Here is a 24523-nt window from a genome sequence, read left to right as displayed (position 1 = left end):
AGCCTGGGGTCACAGGAGGGTGGCGACGCAATGGGAGGGAGACCTGTGAGCTCTGCGCAGAGGACAAGATGCAGCACGCCCCCTCTGCCTCGTTCCAGGTCTCCAGCAAAGCTGGCTTTACTAAATAAAGGTGGCCAGTTGCCTTTTTCAGATACTCAGCGACTTCCACATAATTGAACGTTAAGAGGAATATTCAGGTGTCATCTCATCCTCCCCAAGCCGTCTCTTCTTTCCCCTCCAGTGACCCAGTTCTGTTAGGCTGAAAACTGGGGGTTTGCACGGGGGTGTACCGTAAATGCCGTTCCTCTTTGGAGAGGAAACAAGGACTCACACTTGATGGTGGTAGTGATTCTTTTTTTCCTGAGACCTGACGGACAAAGCTCTTGGGGAAATGCTCTCCTGCCCCCAAACATGTACTTTTTGAGAACTTTGCACACTTCCGTGTAATCTGTTCTCACCTCATGGCAGAAGCGGCCCCCTGATATCTTTTACGTTATGTTAAAACAAGGGATTATAGTTTTATCGTTAAATGAGAGAGAATAATTTGTTACAGCCAGTCAGATGCAGGGTTTAGGGCAGGATGTTGCCATTTTTCTTCTCATTTTCTTCCACACATGATTTTGCTTACTGGTGATGTTTTATACATGTCTTTACATTTAAAGTGAGGAGGGATTTTTTTGAGGAGGCGGGGGAGGGGGGGAGATAATTGTTTTCCATAGCTTATTTACCCATTCTGTTTGTAAGTCACCTGAAAGTTGACATGTCATTGTGTATCCATAAATTAACCAGGAACACTGGCATCATAAAATGTTGCATTAAATGAAGAGGCTCATGGCAATTTGGAAGGTGTCCTAAAGAAAAATTTAAGCTCCTATGGAACAGTAAGAACTCACAGTCTTTCCCCCTTGGCCAACCAGGCACAGACGAAAAACAACATTATTAACTTCATTGTCAACATAGACACAAGATCAGCATAAACAATATCGATATGGAGCTAACTGCCTTAACCGCCTGTAGATGGATGATGTGTTAATTTATGTTTTTAAATAAAAGCGCTCAAATCAAGAAGGAACCGTGGCTCCTCAGAGACAAATGCCCGAATCTCCCAATTGGGCATTGGTGTTGCAATTTAGTACCTGTAATTGGCAGTTGGTTGGCGGTCTCTGGAGACCTCATAAGTACTCAAGGAAGGCCCCCACCCCCACCCCCCAGAGACTCACTTCCCTGGGAGGGTCATCAAGCCTGTTACCACGGTGAGGGACCACATTTTGGATTCCTGCTGATTCACCGTCTTCCCTCTAGCAACAGAGTCAGTTGGTCAAATTTCTTTAAGTTACTTCATTTCAGAATATATGGTTTGGGTGCTCCCCTAAATTAATTGGAAAAGGTAGAGCGAGCGTTAATGCAAGTGTTGTTTGGACGAAGATGGGCAATTGAATTACAGTCTTGGCCTCTCACGCAGTTGCTTTTTCAACCCATCAAATTGTTCATCAGTTTTTATTTCACTCCCTTTGGCAGATGAACTTTCCGGCAACAGAAATTGCAGTAGTTACCTATGAGAACACGGTACCATAACTGACTTCATCTGAGCATGTCTCCCACTCTCAGTGTTGCTGGAAATATGTGAGCAGAGTCCATTCACATATCCGTTCTCTGGTTATTTGCAAGCAGTTTCTGGCAAAGCAGGAGCTCAGGAGGAGCTGAGGGCCACGTGGGCCAGGCACCATGGCGGGTGTCTCCTTCCCTGCCACGCCATTCATCAGTGAGTAGGAATAATGTCCTGACAACACGTTCCTTCTGACTCTTCACTTAATACATCTTCTCTCCATCCTCAGCTCTGAATGGGCAGTAAAACCTTTCACTTTCTTCTGCGTTCAAGGCTAAGGCTCGGCACAACCAAGTATAATACATGATTTTAGTCCCAGGTGTGTTATTTGGTGGTTAGAGTTTGGTGTGGGATCATAGTAATCTATTCTTAAGTACACAGCCAGCTGCACAATGGACTCATTTAGCAACTGACAGGTTTCTTAATATGTGGTGTTTGAACAAGGGCTGTATCTGTTGTGGGTGTTAGGATGTGGGCATCAAAAATATTTTTAAGTACAGTATTTAGCATTTCCTTCACTCTTCCTTAAACATTAGCCTTTTCTTCCCCCAGATATTCATTTTATGTGATCATGGCCTCTGTTTTTCTCAAACTATTCAGTCTCTGCTCCGCCTTGTGACCTGTGGTGCTAAGTATGTTTGATTCTTGGAGGAGGAAAACAAAACAGAACAAAACAGTGTTGCCTTTCTAAACCTCAGTTTCCTCCTCTGTAAAATGGGGATTGTGTTTCTGTTCAAGTTAGAACAACTAAATGAGACCCCTTCGCTAAGTAACCCTTTCTAAAGCTCCCACACTCCAGATGCTGCTTTTTGGAGGGGTGGCAGGAGTTTACTGTCGAGGCCTTTCCAAAATGACCTGACACTCACATTGGTGAATAAGTGACATTAACTGAGTCTTCTAAGTTTTAACCACAAGTTTTAACATTATATATTGTGCTCCAGCAGTGAAAGGTTTCAGTTCTCACTAAAATCCCAGAAACGGTACAGGTTGACAGGACCACATGGAAGGGGATCCTGAAGAGTCCGGAATTAATCACAGTAACCTGGGCATATACAGCTTATCCGCGTTTATCACCGATGCTACGTTTCCTTGCCTGGAAGTAGTGTGTGAGTCACCATGTCATGTTTGGAGAGAGGGCCGGAAGGGCTCCAGGTGGCCTCTGAGTTAGCTTGCTAAGTTACTTGCCTCTCCATAGCGTCACCACCCCCCTGCCATCCAAACCTTCAGTCCTTTAAAACCCAACTCCCCAAGGGGGCATCCCAGACCTTTCCTGCTCCCACTGATCTCCCCCGTCTCTGTGGTCCCATGGTGCTTAAAGCCACTGCTGTGCAATTTAGTGCTTGTGTAAGACCTCATTGCATCACTCTCTAATTATTTTGTGTAAGGCTGTCTCCACAGGCTGGGTCATAAGCGTCTGTAATGTTTGTTGTTTGCTTGTTTGTTTGTTTGTTGTTTTGATGCTCCTGGAGACTTGGCTCATAAACACTGACCTGCAAAGGAGTTACCCCAACTTGTAAAAGCATGCATGAGTTTTATGGATGCCTCGTGAGGAACTTGTTTTTGAAAAAAATGAATTGCCTATTCAAAGTGCACTCCATTTTGTTCACAGACATCAAATCTCAAATTAATTTTCATACCTTAGAAAAAAAAATCACGTGTATTTTGAAATGACCATTTCCACTTTTCTCACTGTGCATTGGTTGGAGAGAACTTCCTATATTTTTATTTCCTGTCTTTGGGGCCCCCGGCAGCCCCTCCCGGAAGAGTGTCTTGTCTCTTTAAGAGTCAGAACTCTACTGATTCATGGTACCTTCTGGCAGATTTAAGGCCCCTCTCCCCAAAAAAGAACGCCTTTGCTCCTTCATTGAATATTCATGAGAGGGTGGGGTCACATTTTTGTGACCTGAAAAATGCCATTAATAAATTTGTTGCCTGACACAAAAACACTTCAGGGTGGAGAGCGACCTGCCATGCACCCGTTTAACATCTGATCATAAGCTGACAGTCAAATGAAGCTTTTGTCTCTTTCGCAGCCAGATTAATGGGGGAATTGTCTGCTCCCCCGCTGACCTTATTGAAATTCAGGCATTTGCTTGATTGGAAATATTATCAATATGCTTCCTGGTTTGTTCTAGCCTGCATTAAACGCCTCAGACAGAAAAATAATTTCAAGTAAAACTCCTGGAACTGCTGGGTTAGGATCTGTGGTCTTTTTGGTTTTCTTTAATTGAGGGAAAACAGGTAATCATTGATGTCACTACTCCTTTTCCTCGAATATTTTGAGAAAAATAATCAAGCTGTGACGAGTTTTGTTGTTCGTGCTTTAAGCATAGGCCAAGAAGTTTTTCTCTAAATTTAAAGATGGTGAATAGCTGCCGAAAATGATTGAATTAAACCTGGCACTTAGATCCTGCCCGCCGAGCCAACAAAGTTTCGCATATTGGTGACTTTTTTTTTTTTTGAACACTATACTCAGCTTTAAATAGCATTAAAGAGCAGTGACTATTTCTGATAGAGGTCATCTCCAAGTGCTTATGGAGAGTAGCTTTTGTTGTTGCTGTTGTTGTATAAATAAGAAAGGAATTTAAAGAATTATTTCTTAGCGAACTTGGGGCAGATGCCTTCTTGAGCAGCTGTCGTTCTACAAGGGGAAGTAGCTGGGTTCAGCGACGAGGCACGTTTGGTTGTTATTTATTTCAAGCCCCGTGTCGGGTTAGTTTTCCTGTGCGCGCACAAGCACACTTTGGCGAGCCCGACTCTCGGAAAGAAAGGAGGTGGGGAGCGGTGTGGGGGGTGGGGTGGGGAGGCCGAGGCTTGCCTCCACCATCCCCGTGAAGCGAAAGTTCTCTGCAAAGGCCGGTTTTCGAGGAAAGCGCTTCTCTGCTCTTCCCTGGAGCCCCGCATCCCCTTCCGATTCTAAACAGTTGCTCGGAGCAGTCGGGTGTGCGCCGGGCGCGCCGGTTCTCCCCTCCTCTGCCTCTCGGGTTTCTCCGAAAGGTTAGGACAACTCTTTGTCAGTTTCCAAGACGAAACAAACGCGCGACCCAACCCCAAAGCCCCAAACCCGCAGCCCCGGCCGGCGGGAGAGATGCGCGCCGTTCCCGGCTCCCCAGACGTCAGCCAGAGGCAGGTCAAAGGGTTAACAGCAATTAAGAGGAGTTGCTCTAGAGACAAAAGCAGGATTTCGCCAGAGCGTGATTTCACCTGCCGCGCGGAGGGGGCCGGGGCGCGCGGGCGCGGGGAGCGGGCCGCGGAGCCCATTGTGTGGGGCGCGGCGCGGCGCGGCGCGGGGTGTTTAGAGGCGGGTTGTGATTGGTGGAGCAGGGCGGGGCGGGTGGGCGCGGCGCGGCGCGTCTTGTCAGCCCGCGAGCCGGAGCGCCCCTGCGCGCGTGCAGTCCGCCTGCACGCCGAGGCCGCCGGACCCCACGCCCGGCCCGCGCGGGCGCCCCGAGCCGGCTCCGCGCGCCTGGCGGCTACATGGAGAGTGTCAGGTTGGTCCCTATGATTGATCTTTGCCGTTCTGCTCTCCTTCCCCGGGCTCCGCGGTGCCAGCTTCCTGGGGCCTCACCGGGGAAGGCTGGAGCGCCAGAGGGTTTCCAAGTTGAGTCTTTTTAAAAAATAATAACAACAATCGCTGTTTACCAACTTGGGTGGGAGTTGCGCTCTGGAAGTGGAGGAGAGGGAGGGAGGGAAGAGGTGGGATGAAGGGAGCTGCAGGCCTGTGAGTCCTGGAGACAGAGGTTTTCCCCCCTTTCTCTCTCGCTCTTTTTTTTTTTTTTTTTAAATGTTCATGGGTGGGGTGTAGTTGAGAGTTGGAGGAAGTCCTGCCTGTGTGTTGCTCTCGCGCTCTCGCTCTCTTTTTCGTTCGCGATTCATTTTCTGCTGGTCTGGCCTTCACGCAGCCACTTTGGTAAAGCCCTCGCCATCACTCCATTCGGGGACGTATCTGGGGTGTGATTTATGTCACTTTCAGAGCGTGTGAAATATACAAGGAGCCTTCCATCGCAGTGTAACCCGTGTGGATGTTTCTTTGCTTCTGATAGTTTGTTTCTATATCCGTCTAGGCTATTTTCAGCTTAGCTGTTTAAATTCAAGGAGTTCACACACGGCGGAGGGGGGGGGAGGGGGTGAAATAAAGCCCCACACCAAAACAGGCGGGCAAACCAAGGGACACTCCGGCAGGTTGGGGAGTCTCCAGCGTCTGTTGATCTACTTAGCCGGTTAATTAAGTAGGGAGCAGGGTTTGGGTGAGGGCGTGCAGCCGACTGAGGAATTGCCACGGGGTACTCCAGTCTTCCCCTGCTCTGAGTGTAACTAACTCAACTGTCAAAACTGCCTGAAAGAGGGTCAGTGGAAAGGAGACTTCTTTCCCCCCGCCCCCCCCCCCCCCCACCCCAGAGTCGTGATGGGAAGGAGAGGACCTTTAGGAAGTGGGTGGTAAAGTTTTAGAGCAAAGTACATATAGACTCTTCCTCTTTGGGATTAACTCCTTCAAGGCCTACTAGTTACAAGGAAAATATAATAATTTTATATTCTTGTCCGCACAGACCAAATGTTCTAATCAAGCCAATTTAAAAATGCAAATCATCTAATTTCCATAGATTCCAACATTCTGAAAGTGACACATTTGGGGGAAAAATTAAGCCTGATAACAGGAAATGTGAATCATACTATCAATGACTAATCTTGCTTAAGAAAAAAAAAATAACTTACATTTATTTTATCATTAGGAACGCAGTGTTAAAGAAGCTAATTTTTTTTTTTTTTTTTTTTAGTTTAATTGAAGTTTTTTTATTTTAGAAGTGGCCCGGTATTGCTTTTTTTGTTCGTTTGTTTGTAATAGATTTCTAAGGGGAATGTATATGTGCAATGAGAGGTGGTTATGTGGTGAAGTGTTCAAGCTAGCATGTCATTGTCAAAGACCTCAAACATGATCACATTGAGATTCTAGTTTAGGATTTGATGTGTTGGTGTTATTGTTGTTGAAAAGAATACAAAGCTTTCTTGAGTGTTAAGACTCATCACTAAGTAAACCAAATGAAGACAGAAGCACATTCTGAATCCCCTTCGCATCAATTGAAAAAAAAATGTCTACTTGTATTTTATGTGATTCTTTGTAGCTGCCTGACACATTTCAGTGAAAAGTGTGTAAAAATGAAACCAAAATACAGACTGCCTACCCAGAGACAGTGGCTGACTTACTCTAGGATGTGATAGAGTTGAACTGAAAACGGATTGGGCTGACACTTGATAATCAAAGTTGATTTATTGTTCATTAGTACTGCATTAGCCCTTTCAGGCAAGACAGTTATTTGTGTAGTGGCCTGTCAAGAGCGAGACTGCAAAGCACCTGTCATTTCTAAGGCATGAGATAAGCAACTAAATATTAAGATGATGCAAATAAAAATACATTGGCCCAGATAAAGGGCCATATGATCATAATTTTTTTCTTTTAAAAAACGGGTCAGTATCAGTCCAAAAGAAGAGATCTCCCAGAGGTGTATTTTTTTTTTTTTAACCACAAGGACGACTTACAGAATGAAAGCAAGGGGATTTATATTCTCTTGTTTACTCTAAGAACTTTCTGTCCTACTCATATGTGCAGCTCATCTGATAAAAGCTGGTCAGTTAAAGAAGTAAGCCTAACATGTCACTTATTTAATTTGAGTAATTCAAGAAATGTAGGCTTGCCTTTTGTGTTGTTTTTAAATAAACACATTTCATTAAATGAAACTTTTCTAATCATGGGCTGATTATATGAACGTGTGATGACATCATAGGTAAGCTATGATAATGTCAGATAATAATGTCAAGTGCATTTTCTGCAACATGTTTTATTCCCGATTTTTTTTTCCTTCCCTCCCTGGAAGGGAATGATCTCATGACATATAATAGAAAACAACCTAAGTGTCAAAAGAAAACAAAATTAGTGAACTTTTGTCTGCAGCCATAGAAACGCGGATTAACTCATATTTTTCCAGAGGATGGAATGGAAACATTCTGCATGAGGGTATATAGTGTATTGTCTTCTCAGAATTTTCATTTGACAGGGATTTTAGAGTCTGTGATCTTAATTAAATCTCAACTAGCTGAAATAATGCATCTAAAGGCATGCAGTGTTGCGTAACCTCGCTCAGTTGGTAAACCATAAATCATCAGAAAGCTTATGATAGGAATGGTTGGTTTGAATTTTTTTTGTTGTTGTTTGCAGTTAAATGTACCTTAAAAACAAAACGCTCACCATTGCTGCCTTGTATTTACACGCTGTCAGGAGCTGTCACTTGAAAGATAAACTCTTTCATGACACTGACCAGTTCTGCAACTTTTCAGCCAGCCTCCACACAATTACAAGATACAATGAAATTAAAATCCAGATTAATTAAAAGCAATGAAATTCCAGATTTATCTTGGTTAATTGTGGCAGGAGTGTGTTTGAGTTACTATGTTTCTGAGATAATCAGGAGACAATATTGTGACCAGCTTCTCAGCTTGAACTAAAATTTGAGTAAAATTGGAATTGGCGAAAAAGGAGGTTGGAGGGATTTATTTTATTATGTGGTTTAGCTGTAGATGAACATCAGTAAAGAGAAACTTAACACTAGGCTCTGAGTAACTGGCCAAATATCACAGCCAGTTAGAATCCACTTCTGGTAGTTCTTTGATTTATAAGCAAGGGATAAGGCAGCACAGTTGACCAGAGAAGGTTGGAATAAATAAATACGTAAATTGCATCTGTGTGTGTTACATGTTAACATATGAATTCGGTGGCAAGGAATAATCATTAAGTAGCTCTTAAATAGTCCAGGTTTTACAGATTCTGCTAGAGCTTGTACATACTGCCTTATTTACCTTTAGAGCCTTTTAATCAGCTGTTTTGAACTCCTGCAATTTTTGGTTCGTCTGTATTTCTAGTAGAAGAAGCTGTCTGCATATGAGAATTAGAGAAAGCTATCTTGTGATATATTGAATTTATACACCTTTGTACATAATGTTTCATATAAAGCTGGAATTATGTTGCTGATGAGCTGTAAATCTTTGGGGGCAAAGAAGGAGTGCAGCTTCATGTGTACCTCCCAGGCTAGATTTGGAGGTGGTCATAGCTCCCTAAACTAAATGTGTTTTTGTTTGGTGAAAGGTTTCTTTTCTTGCAAGCAGCGTGATATTTCTGGACATTCGTTTTAGTCATTCCGTAGTGTGCAAATACTTTTTTTTCCCCCCCTCATACATGGCATTCTTCATTTAGCTTTATTTTCTTTCATTTAAAAAAAAAATTCAGGTACCTCTTAGTTTAAGATCCTCTGCACATGGTGGGGACTTGAATTGTCTGGAGGGAGCTAAACTGGGCCTCCACTTTAGGATCCTAGGAATAATCTTCTCTGAGTCCCTCTTCCAACCTGGCAGTTTGTTTGAAGAGAAATTAATTTGGAATGAGAAAAATGAATATTGAACACATGTACTGTACCTCACTTTCAAATCTGGTTAAAAGCACCTCATCAGTGACTGTGCGGGCTAAATGTTAGGGTGCACTTTTTAAGGATACCTTGGTATCATGTTTTAATTTTTAAGCTTTATCTTGCCCTTAAATCTAAAACATCATTGTTCAAATAACTGAGAACAAGGTAAATCAACAACATCAAAAAGGTCGGCTGCTGTGATTTCTCAAGGGCTTGTTATTTTGTACTTCCCAATTCTATTTGATGTCTTGACAAAACAAGATGACACAGGGGAGAATACATTAAATTTTGATTTTTTTCATCTAACCTGTTACAGCTGTGGCAGCTTAATTCCTTTTACTTTTTCCCGTAGATGGTTTTTTGCACAATTACTCTAATTGTCATACCACTTCATGAGGTGGGTCCTCACGGGTTTCCCATTTGCCTTGATTTTACTAGGCATTTTTGAACATATTTTGACCTTTAACACGTGGGGAGCTTTTGGTTGGGTTTTGTCTTCATTAGAAATAAATCAGTGAATGGTGAGATTGTCAAAGAAGCAACTGATGTTTTCTCATTAGAATCTAATTTGCACCCCTTAGCTTAACTGCAATGTATAAGGTGCAGGTGTCGGAAGCAGGCGTGAGAAAGTGCACAATTGGAGAAACTTAAGTTGTAACTCTGAAAAAGGGTGATTGCACAGCCGGTGAGGCCTTAAAACTTTGGAATGATGTAATTTTGGCCTACCTGCCTGTTTAAATCCAGTGATAGTCCTCCCCTCTCCATCTCATAATGCAGGTGGTGGGGCATACGGATTTGCAAATTTAATTCTTGGTCTTAGAAAATTGTTTTATGGACAAAAGGTAAACATTTTACTTTTCTTCCTTGCACAGTATCCATCAGTCCGCAACTGTTTGTACAAACTGTATTCTTTTATTCTAATCATGTATGTATCTCAAATAGCACTGGTACAGTTACTGTCTGTTCTCACTATTTTTGAATAATGCTTCAATGTAAGAGAAGTTATTAAGCCCAGGCCCCTACCATTTCTCTTCAGGAGCTAAAGAACTGTGGATGGACTCTTTCCTGGGGTTCCTGCTTGGGATGGTGTGCCCCCCCCTCCTATCTGCAGCCCTTAAAGATGATTTTTGTTGTTGTTAATATAAAATGTCATAGCAGGTTTGATTACCGTACACTACTACATCGCTCCTACAGGAGAAAGGTTGAGGAAGGAAAGAAGAGGCATTTTCTCTTGATTTAAATAATAGTAATAATAGTTGTTAAGTTGACAAGATCAGTGCTTATTGGATGATTATTTTCATATGTAGCTTCCATTGTTTCCTGTATTTAACAGTCGCTAATGGGAGAAGTGATTTAATTTATGTAAACTTTACATTTTTATGCAAATGAATCTGATATTTATTAGAGCCAAAACAATTACGCTGGCACTTAGTGGAGTAACCTTGTATCCATGGGAAATGTTACAGGAGAGTAGTTGAGTTTCCACTAATGCCTCTGCTGTAAACAAATATGAATTTCTGCCACTTTTTAAGATTTAAAGACAAAAGAGACCTGAGAAGCTTTGCCAGAGATTGCTTATTAGGGATGATAACCTGAAATAACTCCTGATTGGCAGACAAGTCTTGGCCATACAATTCTTCCTGAAAGAAAGATAGCCTCTCTTGATAGAATGTAATAAACAAAATGATAAAAAATGAAATGCTAATTGCATTTTAAAGAGGTCTTTTTTTTTTCTAAAATTTTAATAGGTGGTTGTATTGTTACTGAGAGAACAGTTATGCTAATGACTGACTACTTAGATGATTTTGCATTAATATAATAACCATTACCTGCCTTAATGCTTTGTACAGTATTGTGGCAAAATAGCTAAGTCTAAAAGAGTTCTACAAAAAAGCAGAATTCCATAATGAAACAGAATTATACTTTCCACATGAATAGCAGGCCTTTTTTTTTATTTTTTGAAGACTGAAATATTATGTCAGAAATGTATTTTCTTTCCTCCATGATACAGCTACCTTGCATGGTATCTGTGTGTATGGTTTTTTTTTTTTTTCCTCTTCCTTTCTTTCTTTCTAAATACCATGGGGAATAGATAGAAGCTTCCTAACTTTTCTGTTTGCCAATATATCAGTTGTATCCTTTGGCTTATTAATTATGAAAAGTGATCTTTTTCAGAGGGGTAACGGTGCAGTATTTATTTTCTTTTACACAGGCTGGCATCTATGTGGTCATATGAAATTTGGCATAGTTTGGGGTTTTTTTTGTTTTATTTTTTTAATGGAGCTACTTTCTTTGTTTGGTTTGGTGTTGGTGTTCTGGCGCCTTCTAATTTAATTTGTTTTGCTGTTGTTAATTAATGAACCAGGTAGCACTGCCTAACCTGGTCAGTTCTCATCCGTACACAGCCTGAAGTCTGGAAGGGACTCAAGTTTTCTGGGACATACATGTGGTAAATAGCAGAGATTAAAATTAGTTTCTAAATTATTAATCCAGATTAATGGAAATAAAACAGTACTTAAATTTTTTTGGCTTCTCATTTTCATTATTTGTACACATAGCAATTATGAGAAGATGCTGATTACAAAATTGATGTGTATTTACCCCGGACAGTATTTACTTGTCGTTAACGTGAGGGTAAAGAGAAAGAAAAAAATGATAGCATGTTATTTCCAGTATTTATATCGTGTCATCTCTCCTCCCACCCAATTCCTCCAATTGTCTCCTAGATTAGAAACGAGTATTGTTTCTATGGGCGTTTTTATTTGTTTGTTTGCTTTTTAGATATTTTCCCCCTCCCCATCACCTGCCTTTCCCCAGTGGGAGTAAAAGAAACTAACAAGGCATATTATTTTCATAGTCCTCTGCCCTGTTCAGATGATGGAAAGTCAATGTGAAGTAAAAGAAAACTGTATCAGGCAGAACTGACACAGCCGTGTCCGGGCTTTCACCAGCACTTGCTGATGCTAGGACGTCTTCCCAGTGACTGGTATTAAGGTAGTAGCAGGTCCATACTAGCAGCGTTCCGAGGGCCAGGCACAGCTGAATTTCTGCCATTCCCGCAGGTTCATGTGCACCTGGGACCGGCCACACCCAAATGGTATCAGTCAACAGTGTATCTATCGTGCTGTGTGTGTGTGTGTGTGTGTGTGTGTGTGTGTGTGTGTGTGTGTGTGTGTTTAATTCACGATTTCCTCTTGAAACTCAACGAAAGAGTGTTAACTGTGTGTGTGTGTGTGTGTGTTTTTTTTAAATTCAGTTTTGTATGCTAGCATTCTTTAAATGTCTGCCAGAAGTTTAATTTGAATTTCTGATCCCTGAAGGCAGCTAGACAGAATCATTCTAGTTCTTCATAAATTGCCTTCTATGATTCATTGTTAACTCATAAAACATACTCATTTCTATATTCTCAAACAGTTAAGGTAGTTACAGCATCAGGGATATAATTTTTTTTTTGCACTATTTTTAAATTGTCATTTGAGAAAGAAATCAAGAATTAGTTTAAACTCCCAGTTAAGGCATGAGCCCCGTAGCACAAAAAAACATCAGAATTTATTGTTTTTATCTCAAGGAGAGTATGGTAAATGGCATAGAATCTGGGGGAAAAAAAAATTTGGTTTTGACTGAATACTCTCATAGAGGGGCCCATAAATAGTAGAACACTGTAGTTAAAAACTCACATGACTGTTTTAAATACTATTGATTTAAACCACTGGCTAGATTTTATGAATCAAAGTGTAATTTCTAAGCTTTGGCCATATTTCTCAATGCTAAAGCACTCTCTCTTGTGTGCCTTTAGCTGCTTTCCAGACATTCAACACAGGATTAAATGATAGTAGTTACAGTGATCAATAGGTTAAGACCGGTACAATCACTCTTGCCGCTAATGACCTCAGTAGTAATGGGCAATAAAGTGTGGGCTATAATAGCCTCTTGCTGGTACTGCACGCCCTTTGATTCCTAGTATTAGTAGGGACTAGCTACATGAAAAAGTTGGACGTTGGGAGTTAAGAGATGGGATACATTGGCTATATTTCTTAACTATTTAAAACCTTAAGCTATGCTCAGATTTCACCCCCCCCCCCCCACACTCTTTTCTATGTCATAGTGATTTCTGGTCCATTTGGATATGTTTGTTAAAGCCTTCCATAACCTATTTTCGAGACACGTCGGAGCAGAAACTGGGGAAATCTCAGTTTTATCACATTTCTAATAAATTAAGCTCAAACCCACCTTTGAAAGGCTCACAAGCAAACTGGTGTGAAAATGTGGTTTCAGATAGTAAAAGCCAAGTTAAGGCTATCAGGATATAATAGCCCACTTCTGGTTATTCAGAGACCCGATCACCAGGCAGGAGGATTACTCAGGCTTCTTGCCTCTTTCTCTCCTTTGGCTGTGCCTGCTGCTTTAGCATTTTATTACTCATCAGCACCTCCATCAAAATGTCCAAAGGGAAAAAGAAGAGGAGACTCAAGTTCATTTTACTGTTCAGTAACATGACTGCAAACATTGAATAAATAACCCTGGGAAAAGCACGTTTAACTATTGGCTGTATGTAAGGGTTTATGTCAGTCCTGTGTCTGTATATGTCAGTCCTTTTTATTTTTTTTTAACTTTTAAAATCGATTTTATTGAACTATAATTTACATACAGTAAAATGCACTCAGTACAGTTGGAAGAATTTGGCAGTTGAGTACATTTGTGTGCCTACCACCCCAGTCAAGATAGATGGCATTTCCATCAGCCCCAAAACTTCTCTTGTGCCCCTTTCAAACATAGGCTTTCCATAGTTCTTTTAAAAATTGTGACCAAGAGATAGATTATTCCTATGATGACTTCTGTTATAACACTGTTAATTTCATGTCCATCACCAGTTTCGATCTTACACCACCCTATTCCTGTCTGTTTTCCTGTTCATCACCATCAGAAATTTGGCCCAAGAATATTTATATTGTACATCATCCAAGAAACGCAGAGGAAAAAAGAAGCCTTAAACATGGTTCTTTTGTTTGCTTAATCAAACCTGCCTGTGTGATGATGCAACTCTCAAGGAAAAGTAAACTTCTATTGTGATATGTTGGCTTTAGCAGCTCACAAGATAGTGATTGGCACTCAATACATTTTGAAAAATTCAAAAAGTTTCTTGTGTGTGAAGACAAAGTAGACTAATTGGAATTAATTTGTAGATGGTTAGATGTTTTAATAATGCCTTCTTGTGTTTGCCCTAGATTGAAGGCAAGTTCACTGTTCTAATCATTGGTGATATTTCGTGCTGCAGAGTAGCTTTTTAAAAGGATAATTTATCCATTCATATACATCTGTCCCTTTTTGCATATAAAAATATTCAGACATACCCATCTGTTTTAAATTACAGTGTATCTACATCTACACTTAAAAGGCCACAGCAATAGGAAGAATTTGTTGATGACCTTCCAGAGTTAGGTGAATGAAATTTTTCAAAGGTTCTAGCTCATGTTTTCCAAACAAGGCAAAACTTGCACATAAACATCCCCTCGCACAAAACATGCCCACAACAACAGTGGAGGATGTTCACTGTACATGAATCTGACCTTCAGGAACCATTTTTAGTTCATCAAAATTAGTGATGCTGAGAAATCGGGACATCAGTGCATAATGACTGTGAAATTAGGAATGAGAGCTCGCTATGCAAATGACAGGACAAATCATGTGAAAAAGTCAAGATAAACTGCGTATTAAGACATTATGTTACATAAAATTAATACTGCATTTCTCCCTTTTGCTTACTGCTCCCCTGAAAGATTTTTTTAATTCTTTTATCTTCTGATCAGCTATTGTCTGCCAGATTTTTTTTTTAAGTGGCACACAGGCAAAGTGCAAAACATGTTATTACCTTTTATTGTAATACATGAGATGACAGGAGATCCTTTTTAACAAAGTATATCCTTTACTGCTCCTAGCTTCTTGCTGTCATATGTTTGATTAGAAACCAAAGAAAAGTAAGATGCTTAAATATTACTGTTAGAAGACATACAGGTTTTGTCTTTTCTTTCATTGTTTTTTTTTTTTTTCCCTTTCCTTTTTATTTGGGGGGGGCGATTTTTCATGAAATAGTCTTCTTGTATTACGGGGACTGACAAAATGGTTCTCATGTAGTCTGCAAATTAAACACAAGTACAGTGATTATTTTGAATAGCTAAATTACATTCTAGAAAGCTTGCAGAATTCATAGCATTGTCATTAGGTATCCGCTTGAATACAATTTGTGTAACCTTGGCCAAGACAGCCTGTCATTTTAATGTCAGTGTTTTATCTGAACAAGACATCATCCTTTCAGATACAGTGTGCAGGTTCCTTGCAAAGATGCCCGTGCAGAAACGTGTTAACAGTTGCAAATATGAAATGCTATCAAGTTCATCACTGTAGCTGTTTGTCACAGAAATGTCATGGAAAGCAGCTTTTAATGGTATCACACGGAATATGAAAGAATGGAGACATCTGTATGCCGGGTGAATAAGGAAGGGTAAAAGGCATCATAGGAAAGGTCTGTGTTGAAGTTTGCAAGGTGTGTCCAGGGTTCAGTTACCCACAAGACGAAGCGTTCATTGACTGTCCTTAACATCACTGTCCACACAGTCAGTGGATCATATCAGCTCCCACCGAGAAGGCACTGATTCCCATTTGCCTTCTTCCCTGAAACAAAATTCGAGTCTGTATGAAACTTCCCGCAGCTGAATTGTCACCAGAGACTCTTACTAAACTGACATCGTTCTCACGGAACCCCAGGTAGCATCTGTTAAGCCTTGACTGCTTGTCCACTTGCAAGACTGGTCTGCACACCCGTCAGTGCTGCGAGGTCTTCTTGTGCTTTTCTTCATTTCACATAAAGTCCGTAATCGATGAAATAGGATCGGTTGCCCCGTCCCCTCTAGAGAAACACCCTGCACGTGGGAAACCGGTCGGTTCTTGAAGCAGGCTCGTGACAGTCTGCCGTTGACCCCAGAAGGCTGAGTGCTGCGTGCGCGCCATTTCCTGGCTTCCTATTTATCCTTCATTAACGTTCTAGGTTCCCGTGTCAGTGGCTATGATGACACCTCAAGTTATCACTCCCCAGCAAATGCAGCAGATCCTGCAGCAACAGGTGCTGAGCCCTCAGCAGCTCCAGGTCCTCCTCCAGCAGCAGCAGGCCCTCATGCTCCAACAGGTAACCGCCCATCCTCCTCCTCGCAGGGCCGGTGACTCCATCCGCCCCTCCCTGCCCCTGATCAGTTCCTCTTCCCAGTGAAGGAAAAGCAGAGCAGGGTGGCTGGGGCAGGACTCAGGGAGCAGGTCGGACCCCTGAATAATCGATTTTAGTTTGCATCCCGGAAAGGGAGGGACCCCGCCTGAAGTGACGGGGTGGGGGGGTTGGGGGTCGGGTCCCGGAGAGTCCCCGCCGGACTGAGATCAGGGCTGTAATTGGACTCTATAAGACTTAGATGGCTTGACGCTCTTGTGTGTGGTAAGCCCAGGGGCTTGTAAATGGTGGGAGCTGAAGCGAAATGGGGAGCACGTTTAACCGTGACAGCTCTCGAAGTCCCCGTGTCAACTCAGAAGCTCACACAAGTTTTACTCTCAGACATACGGAGGCGTCGCAGAGTTGGTTCCTTTGAAGGGGCAGGGTTCACTTGACTTCAGTGATGTGTGCTGAGGCAGACATGCGCTTCCGGCTGCCATTGTGCCCCGGGGCCCTAATACTCAGCCTTCACGGACACCTGAACCCAAGAGATGAGATTCAGAAGTAGAGAGACCCAAGTTGCTGAGCTGAGGTGGTGGGGACAGGAGGCAGAGGAAGCTGCTCACGCTGTTGGCACAGACACCGTGACCAGCCCACCACACCGGCCGGCCCCATTCATCCAGAGAGCATGCGCACGTTGCACAGTAGCGATCCGCCAGGCTCTCTCCCCGCAAGGGCACTCTGGCTTTGTTGTACAACCAAAGGTCATCCCTTGCTTTATTTTAATTAGTTTGTGTAGAAAAAGGTATGTTTTTCACCAGTTCATTTTGGAGATTACTTTTCAAACAATGATGCCAGGAATAGTCAGCGTGCGCTGAAATTTACTGTCGCGTTTCAAGCTAAAGGTCAGGCCGTTACAGATAAAAGGATGCTATTTTTCAAATCACAGTTGTGGATGGCACCGAAAGGGACAGTGGGCTGGCGCTACCCTCTGTTACTTACCGCCCTCTCTTTCCTTTGTAGCAGCAGCTTCAAGAGTTTTATAAAAAACAACAGGAACAGTTGCAGCTTCAACTTTTACAACAACAACATGCTGGAAAACAGCCTAAAGAGGTACCGACAATACATATTTTACTTTCAAACCACAGATCCCGGAGGACGATCTAGTGGCTATTAAACTGTCATTCATCTTTTAAATGATTGCACAACTGAGCTATCGGTTCTCAGCTTTCAGGCCGAGAGTTAGTGTCCTGTTCTTTCTGAGATTTCTCTGGGTTCCGCTTGCTTGCTGCCCCAGGCTTGATGCTGGCACTGCGGCAGGTGCCCCACTGGGGAGCACCGGGAAGCAGGATGGCGGGCAGAACCTTCGAGGCTCCTTTGGCAGACTGGTGCAGCCGCGGGCCGAGTTGGACCTGTGGGGCAAGTGCAGCGCGTTCAGCACAGTTTCACCTGGACACACACCTGACATTTTCCCCAGCTCAGGGAGCTTGGGTGTGTGGGGATGGCCCTTTCCTTTGCAAGAGTAAGCTCTTGTGAGGTTGGACAAACAGTAAAGTTAGAGCAGGAATCAGCATTCCTGTCTCTGTCCGTTTAACTTCTTCTCACAAGTGACATGCATATGGCAATCGCTCCGGGCAGGTAGGAGACGGTGTGAGTTACAGGGAAGGGTCCTCTGAGCTCGGATGACTGGCGCGTCATGAAAGCACATCACCGTGGCTCCTCTGTGCACAGCACTGTGTGAGAGCGCGCGGTCCTTGCATGGGCCGTACCACCCCACGAGGTGACAGTGTTAGCTCCGTAAGCGGTAAGGCCTTCCCAGGGAGGGTTTCCGTGTCTAACCTTCCCAGTTCCATGTCGGTGAAGGCCAGGCGAGGAGCCTCAGTGTGCATGTGTGCCTTACCGTGACATCTTCCTACGGATTCCAGAGTTATCCGATGTAACTTGGCCTCCTCACGTTCTTACAACGGACTGGAACTCTTTTCACCTCTTCACCTTGGGATGACACAGTTGGGAGTTTGGAAAACAAACAGCTCACTGTCCAATTTAACAGCTTCTTTGCTGGCCCTAAGCAAGCAGCCCCTTCCGTTAGCTTGGCGGGAGCCTTACACCGCGACTCTCCACATCCCTGCCCCTCACGTGAGTGTGAATGCTGGGCAGCACTGATTTTCCACCCTGGGAATGACGCACACATTCTTCCTTGGCCGGCTCCTCCCTCAGCATCAGTTGGGTACTTTATCCACGCCCTGCCAAGTTTTCACCCTGGAGTCCTGTTCAGCAGCCTGGATGTAAACCCCCGCAGAGTAGGGGCAGTTTGGGGGTGAAGGGGAGGAGGTGTTTCAATGAAAACGCGGACACAGCCTAAGTACAGTGGCACGCTACCGGGCGCTGCTCTAATAAAAAAGGGAACAGATTAAAAAGTGTCTAAAATGTAAATCTAAAGGACTAACAGTAATTAAAATGGAAATGGCACAGGGAGGGAAGGCATGTAATTGTGAGATATCACTGTGCAGAAGGCTCTCAGCTTTGTTTTGCTGGCTGTTTTTCTAATTCAGTAGGGCTTACTCATCAGTGGCAGTTCAATGCGCGTTAATGACTCTGGGATTGCAGGCATCACTCTGGACAAAGAAATGATTATTGTGCGGTCAAAAGAAGTTCAAAGACAAGAAGGGAATTTCAGTTTTTTCCTTAGAGATCCACATTCAAGAGCATATAAATTAAGCCAAATGTTAAAAACCACAGTCTGAAAGCTGACTTCAAAGTCACAACTCTCTAATTAATGAACTGCGAGCTTCAGTTTGGACAAGTTGTGGTTTGATGCGCCCATAAATCAACATGACAGGCCTGTTTCACAGTCTCAGACAGTGCTTGTCATTGAGTCACATCAGATGTAAACACAGCAGAAAAAAGAAGGGATATGAAGGAGGTGCAATTGATCAACAGAATTGGTAAAAACCCACTTTTGAAGCACATTATGCATGATCACAGGAAATGGTTACAGCCTCAAGAGGTTTCCCCTTCTGCTGTTGCTTTTTTGAATCCGATTTCTAACAGCCTTCAAAAGGGAGAATAAGAATTATGGAGTTTCTCCCCTGTGGCTCGCAGGCAATAACCCCCTGTTGTTATTTTGTGCTTCTTTCTTTTCAAAGGCATCAAAATTTAGTTTTTTAAAGATCTTTAACTCTATATTTGAAGACAAACAAAAAAGGGCTGCCACTGTCATTCTTATCAGTTACCAGGGATTGTGTTTTTTCTTTCTGTTGCCACTTCTTATTAACCTCTTATTTGGTCTGTTAGACATAGTTTGGAATGCACGTCTGCACGCTGAGAGAACATGAAAGTTCAGATGAGCTCAGAGGGCAGATAAAGAAATGTGAAGGCGAAAGTTACACAGCAGAAGGAAGGATAAAAGTTAACTCGCCCAAATTGCTGCTGTCAGCAAGGGGGGGCGTCTCGGCACACAATTAGGATGGTGGTGTCCGAGTCTGGAAAGGGAGCCCGGGAGAGAAGGGAGAACTCTGGACCAGAACGAGGAGGAGGTGAGACCTTGTAGTAGCCTTTTCAGCATCTGTAGGACAGGACCTTTGCTGTGGTCCCATTTTTGTCATCCGCTCCCAAGGCGAACGTGATACGAGACATGGGTCGTCTTCACATCCCGAGGGGTAGGCAGACCGGCGGGCGGGTCTCCTTGGATCCCCCTGTGTGTGTTCGTGGTGCCCCTGGAGTTGGCCGACAGCTTTTGTAACCACGATGAAGAGACCCTTATTTTCCCGAGGTAAGGGGGCAGTCTCCTGAAATGCCCATCCAGGTGGTGGTCCTTTTGTGCTACAGTCAAATAGAGTCACATGGTAGCAATTTCAGGATGTGGACTGGTGGTTATGATTTTAACAAGGTTTGAGCTTGGATGTTGACAGATGGAACAAGTATATTAATTTACTGAATCCCCAGTCATTAGTGGCTCATAATTTTGAATCGTCAGCCCCCGCCGCCGCCACCCTTTTCCCCTTTTTGATGACCTCTGCAGTAAGACACTTGATCCCCAGCCAGAACAATGTATCTTTACTCAACTTTTTTCTAAAGTTGCCTCGAGATGTTTCCTCGAGAAAGTTAGGCTCCCCATGGAGTTAGACCTAAGACCTTCTTAGGAGACGACCTTCTCTAGCCCCCATACAGCTTCTTAAGTGACTGCCCGTTAATATTTGACAGAACGGGTATGGAAAATTGAAGGCAGAATTAATTTTAAGTCAGGCTACCAAAAAAAAAAAAAAAAAAAAGATCCCATCCTGTGCGGGTGAGGTAGGCTCGGTTGATTGTTTTAAAAGGGCCGTTTGTCCGGGCAGTTATGACAGTTTATGTTAGGCAGCAGGGAGGAGCCGAAGAAAGGAAAACAGACCTTTGACTGCAGCTCTAGGGAGGGGATCTGAAATGCAAGGTTTATCAGGGCATTTTAGCATTTTAACACTGACTACTGACCTGTCCAGGGGACTGCGTGGAGACCTTTTTTGTGTGCATTCAATTGTGAGAAGTAAACAAACTGGCTCGTATCCTGTGTTTGGTAACTGGGTGGGGAGCACAGTTTGGCAACCAGTGTTGCTTTTAAATTCTTTCTTTGGACAATGGGCCTTGTATACTTTTATATCCTGGCTTTTCAAACGTGGACAGCTTTCATGAGCTTTTCCTAGGGATGGCCACAGAGACAACAGAAAAGCCATCAGTCATTTTATATAAATACAAAATTTTTAAACATTTCATTTACAGTAAGACAGGAAACACTCTCCCCAAACTCCAGCACCCCCTCTCCATTATTTTTGACTTCAAGAAGAGCTGGTTCCTCGATCTTTTATTGTGTATCCATGTTGTTTTTTTCTCTTCCTTCCTCCTCCTCCTTTTTTTTTAAGTGTCATGAATTAATATCTGTTGGAGAAGTGAAAAAATCATTTTGACACGAATATAACTATCATTGGGTTTTACATTAATGTGATAACTTGGGAAGGGGTGAAAACAATTGGATCATTTTATGCATGCTGTTCATAAAATGAAAACACTGGCTTTTCATTTAAATGTATTTAAATTTTTGTTGTTAGTGGTATAGAATTTGTTTTTTGGAGTGAAACTCAATTAACTTTCTCAGTGGCATGGTAGTAAGTCTGAAATTGGTTGCTAATATGAGAATGACGGTTTTTACTGCAAAATAAACTGCATGGAGACCGAAAGGAAACCACCATTTTTCTCTTCCTTTGAACTTTTGCATCAGAAGGTCTTGATGCACATAGCATTTTATGGATGTATCAGATCAAGGTCATGTGTTAGGTTAAGTGAATGCAGTTGTTTGTAAAGTATAGTTATTAGAACCTCTGAAAGGGTTGTGTAGTCCCTCCTAGTTGCGAAAGTCTCCCTGATGTTCTGAATGATACTCAGAATTAGGAAGGAAAACGGGTCTTGTTCTTTTCTCTAAGAACCTTTTTCTTGGGCCACAGTTTGGGAAGGGTTAAGGCTCCTTTCATAATTGTTAGCCATAATGTGGCTAAGACCTCCACCTCGATTTGATTCCTAGTAGATTAAGGATATTAGATAATTTCCTTCTATTTATTGTACTACTGCGCTGTATTATCTTTCTATCACTCAGATAATTACTGAGGAAATCTACATTAATATTTTTTGGCTGGAGCGAGGCCTGCTAAACACAGGAATGATGTATTGATGTTTTACACAACAAAAGTTTTCCTCCTGTCATTGTCCAATCAACAAAAAGATATTTATCATACCGTAAAGCCCCTTCTTTTCAAGAACAAAGCGGGGTGGGTGAAGCAGGACAGGCGAGCTGACCTGGGGGTTTCTGAAACTAAAGCCAAGTGAAGGCATCTGAAGCTTAAAGTGTCCTTCATATTAAACACTCACAGTGGAGTACGATGTTGTTTGCTAAATTATGAATGTGTGTAATTAAAATCTAGTGGCTGTTTCTATGAAAGATTTACAATGTTATTTCATCGTTTGTCATGGCTAATTAACAATATTAGATGAAGTTTTTCTTCTTCAAAGGTCTGAGTTTTTCTCATTTATTTATGTCAGGAGTGATAAACAGAGTAGTTAAAAGCTGCCGGTGCAGGCAAGAGGAAACCAGCTTGTTATTCCATACCCCCCCAAGGTTCAGGGTTCAAATCCCTGCAGACTGGAATGGTGCATTCCTTCTCTGTAGTGCGAGTGATTGAACATTGGAGAGTCTGGAAGTTCACATCTCGACTCTAAAAACTCAGGACTTACTAACTGTAGGTTTTGAAAAGCTGACTGGACCAACAGAGTATATTTCTGGGCCCCAGGCAGCAGAAAGGGAATGCCTCCAGCATCTCCCCCACCCTCCCCATTCTCCTCAAACGTCATAGGTGCTGTCCTTTGTTTTGTTTTGAGTTTTTTAATGTTTATCATCATTTATTTTTGAAACAGAGCATGAGTGGGGGAGGGGCAGAGAGAGAGAAGGAGACACAGAATCCGAAACAGGCTCCAGGCTCCGAGCTGTCAGCACAGAGCCCGACGCGGGGCTCGAACTCATGAGCCGTGAGGTCATGACCTGAGCCGAAGTCGGATGTTTAACTGACCGAGCCACCCAGGCGCCCCGGGTGCTGTCCTTTTTGCACCAGCCTGGACGCTGAGTCCTCCGCTAGCCCCCAGTAAGCCTCGGGCTTTGGCCGTGGCAGTGTGTTGCGAGACACCCACACTTGGAAACTTCCCCGGGAAGCGGCCGTCTCATCTTTTCCTTCCTGGTCTCTTACAGCAGCAGCAGGTGGCTACCCAGCAGTTGGCTTTTCAGCAGCAGCTTCTACAGATGCAGCAGTTACAGCAGCAGCACCTCCTGTCTCTGCAGCGCCAAGGCCTTCTCACAATTCAGCCCGGGCAGCCCGCCCTTCCCCTGCAGCCCCTCGCGCAAGGTAAGCCTCCGTGAGCCGGCCGTGAGCCTGGCGGTGCGGCCCCGCGAAGACCGTGGGGCAGAGGTGGGGCCATCCGTTGGGACAGTCCGGCTAGCTCATCGGTGGGGAGACGGTCCACCTGCAGCAAGCGTGTGCTGACTTCAGAGAAAAGGCTGCTCGAGGTCACCAGGATGAAGGGCTTGTTGGTGGCAGCTTGAAGACCTGGGGTGGTCTGATGCTGAGCGGTAGCAGAGGAATCCCACTGTGGCGCCTTCTTGGAGTACGAGAAAGCGGCGCCACTTTGACGTAGCATTTTAATCAGGTCCAGCGTTGTCGGCTTGGAATCACGAATGAATTTTCTTGAAGGCTTTTGTTAGCCACGTTGAGGTGTATTTTATGTCCTGTAACTTGTTCTGTTTGAAAGCTTAGCAGTGCTTCCTTAAATGCCACTTTTTAATTGCTAGGGATAAATCCAGGTTTATTTTTCGATCAGCGATCCAGATGCATCTCTTTGGTTGGGTTTTCTTTTTTTCATTGCTTATTTGCTTTCGTCTCTTGGTTGTTTTTTGTTTATTTATTTTTGAGAGAGAGAGAGTGAGAGAGAGAGACAGAGAGAATGTGTGCAAGCAAGGGAGAGGCAGAGAGAGAGAGGAAGACAGAGGCTAGGAAGCGGGCTCCGTGCTGAGAGGGGAGAGCCCGACATGGAACTCGAACTCACAGACCGTGAGATCACGACCTGAGAGCCAAGGTCGGACGCTTAACTGAGCCACGGAGGTGCCCCACGTCTGTTGGTTTTTGAGCAAGTTCAGTTCTACGCTCATCAGAACAGTTAGCATACCTAGCTCTTCTTTTCAAAAACTAGAGTTCCTTGAAAATGAACAAGATTTGATGGGTTTCAAAATTTCTTTTGAAAAGCCATTGACGTGTTATTACAGTGGATGTTGAACATCAGAAACAGATGAGGATTCTAGCCATTTTAGGACATCGTCATGGTTTAAGCAACTCATGGACATGTGTAATGTGAATGCAAGTGGATTATTCAGAGGCAGAAAGAAGGAAAAGTATGGAAGGAAAGAAAGTATCCTGCCATGTTTTGAAATACCAATCCCCCGTCTTGTGCACGTTTCAGTTGCCGGCTCAGGGCCCCCAGGCTTTGTAATTAATTCTAAAGGCTTGGATGTACATGTTTGAGCCTTAAAGACTAGTAGCTAATTTTGGTCAAGTCTTAGATTCATTTACCTTCTGAAGAGGGTTGAAATTGGGGAACCTCCTTCACCCTTCATGGTGATTAAGACCTGCTCATTTGTTCAGTAACTTTAGATGTCATGTGAAGCCAGTGAGGCATGTCTACATTTGAATCTTTCTCGAGTCA

General features: G+C 43.2%; 1 protein-coding gene across 9 annotated transcripts in view; it reads left to right on the top strand.

The window, feature by feature from the left end:
- FOXP1 (forkhead box P1) overlaps nucleotides 1-24523 on the top strand; it is a 386554-nt gene that overhangs the window by 272567 nt on the left and 89464 nt on the right. For 7 of the 9 annotated variants that reach the window (XM_053897308.1, XM_053897311.1, XM_053897312.1 and 4 more), the window contains 3 exons: nucleotides 16103-16240; nucleotides 17276-17365; nucleotides 23019-23172. In XM_053897308.1, the coding sequence (XP_053753283.1) occupies nucleotides 16103-16240; nucleotides 17276-17365; nucleotides 23019-23172 (382 nt within the window). The remainder of the gene's footprint in view (nucleotides 1-16102; nucleotides 16241-17275; nucleotides 17366-23018; nucleotides 23173-24523) is intronic. The other 2 variants (XM_053897310.1, XM_019428435.2) reach the window with 1 other exon arrangement.

Source organism: Panthera pardus, unplaced genomic scaffold, assembly GCF_024362965.1.
Source record: "Panthera pardus isolate Hobbes unplaced genomic scaffold, ASM2436296v1 HiC_scaffold_8, whole genome shotgun sequence".
In the NCBI taxonomy this organism is placed as follows: domain Eukaryota; kingdom Metazoa; phylum Chordata; class Mammalia; order Carnivora; family Felidae; genus Panthera; species Panthera pardus.
The sequence above is the reverse complement of the archived record's forward strand: the minus strand, read 5'-3'. Positions and strand labels throughout refer to the sequence as shown.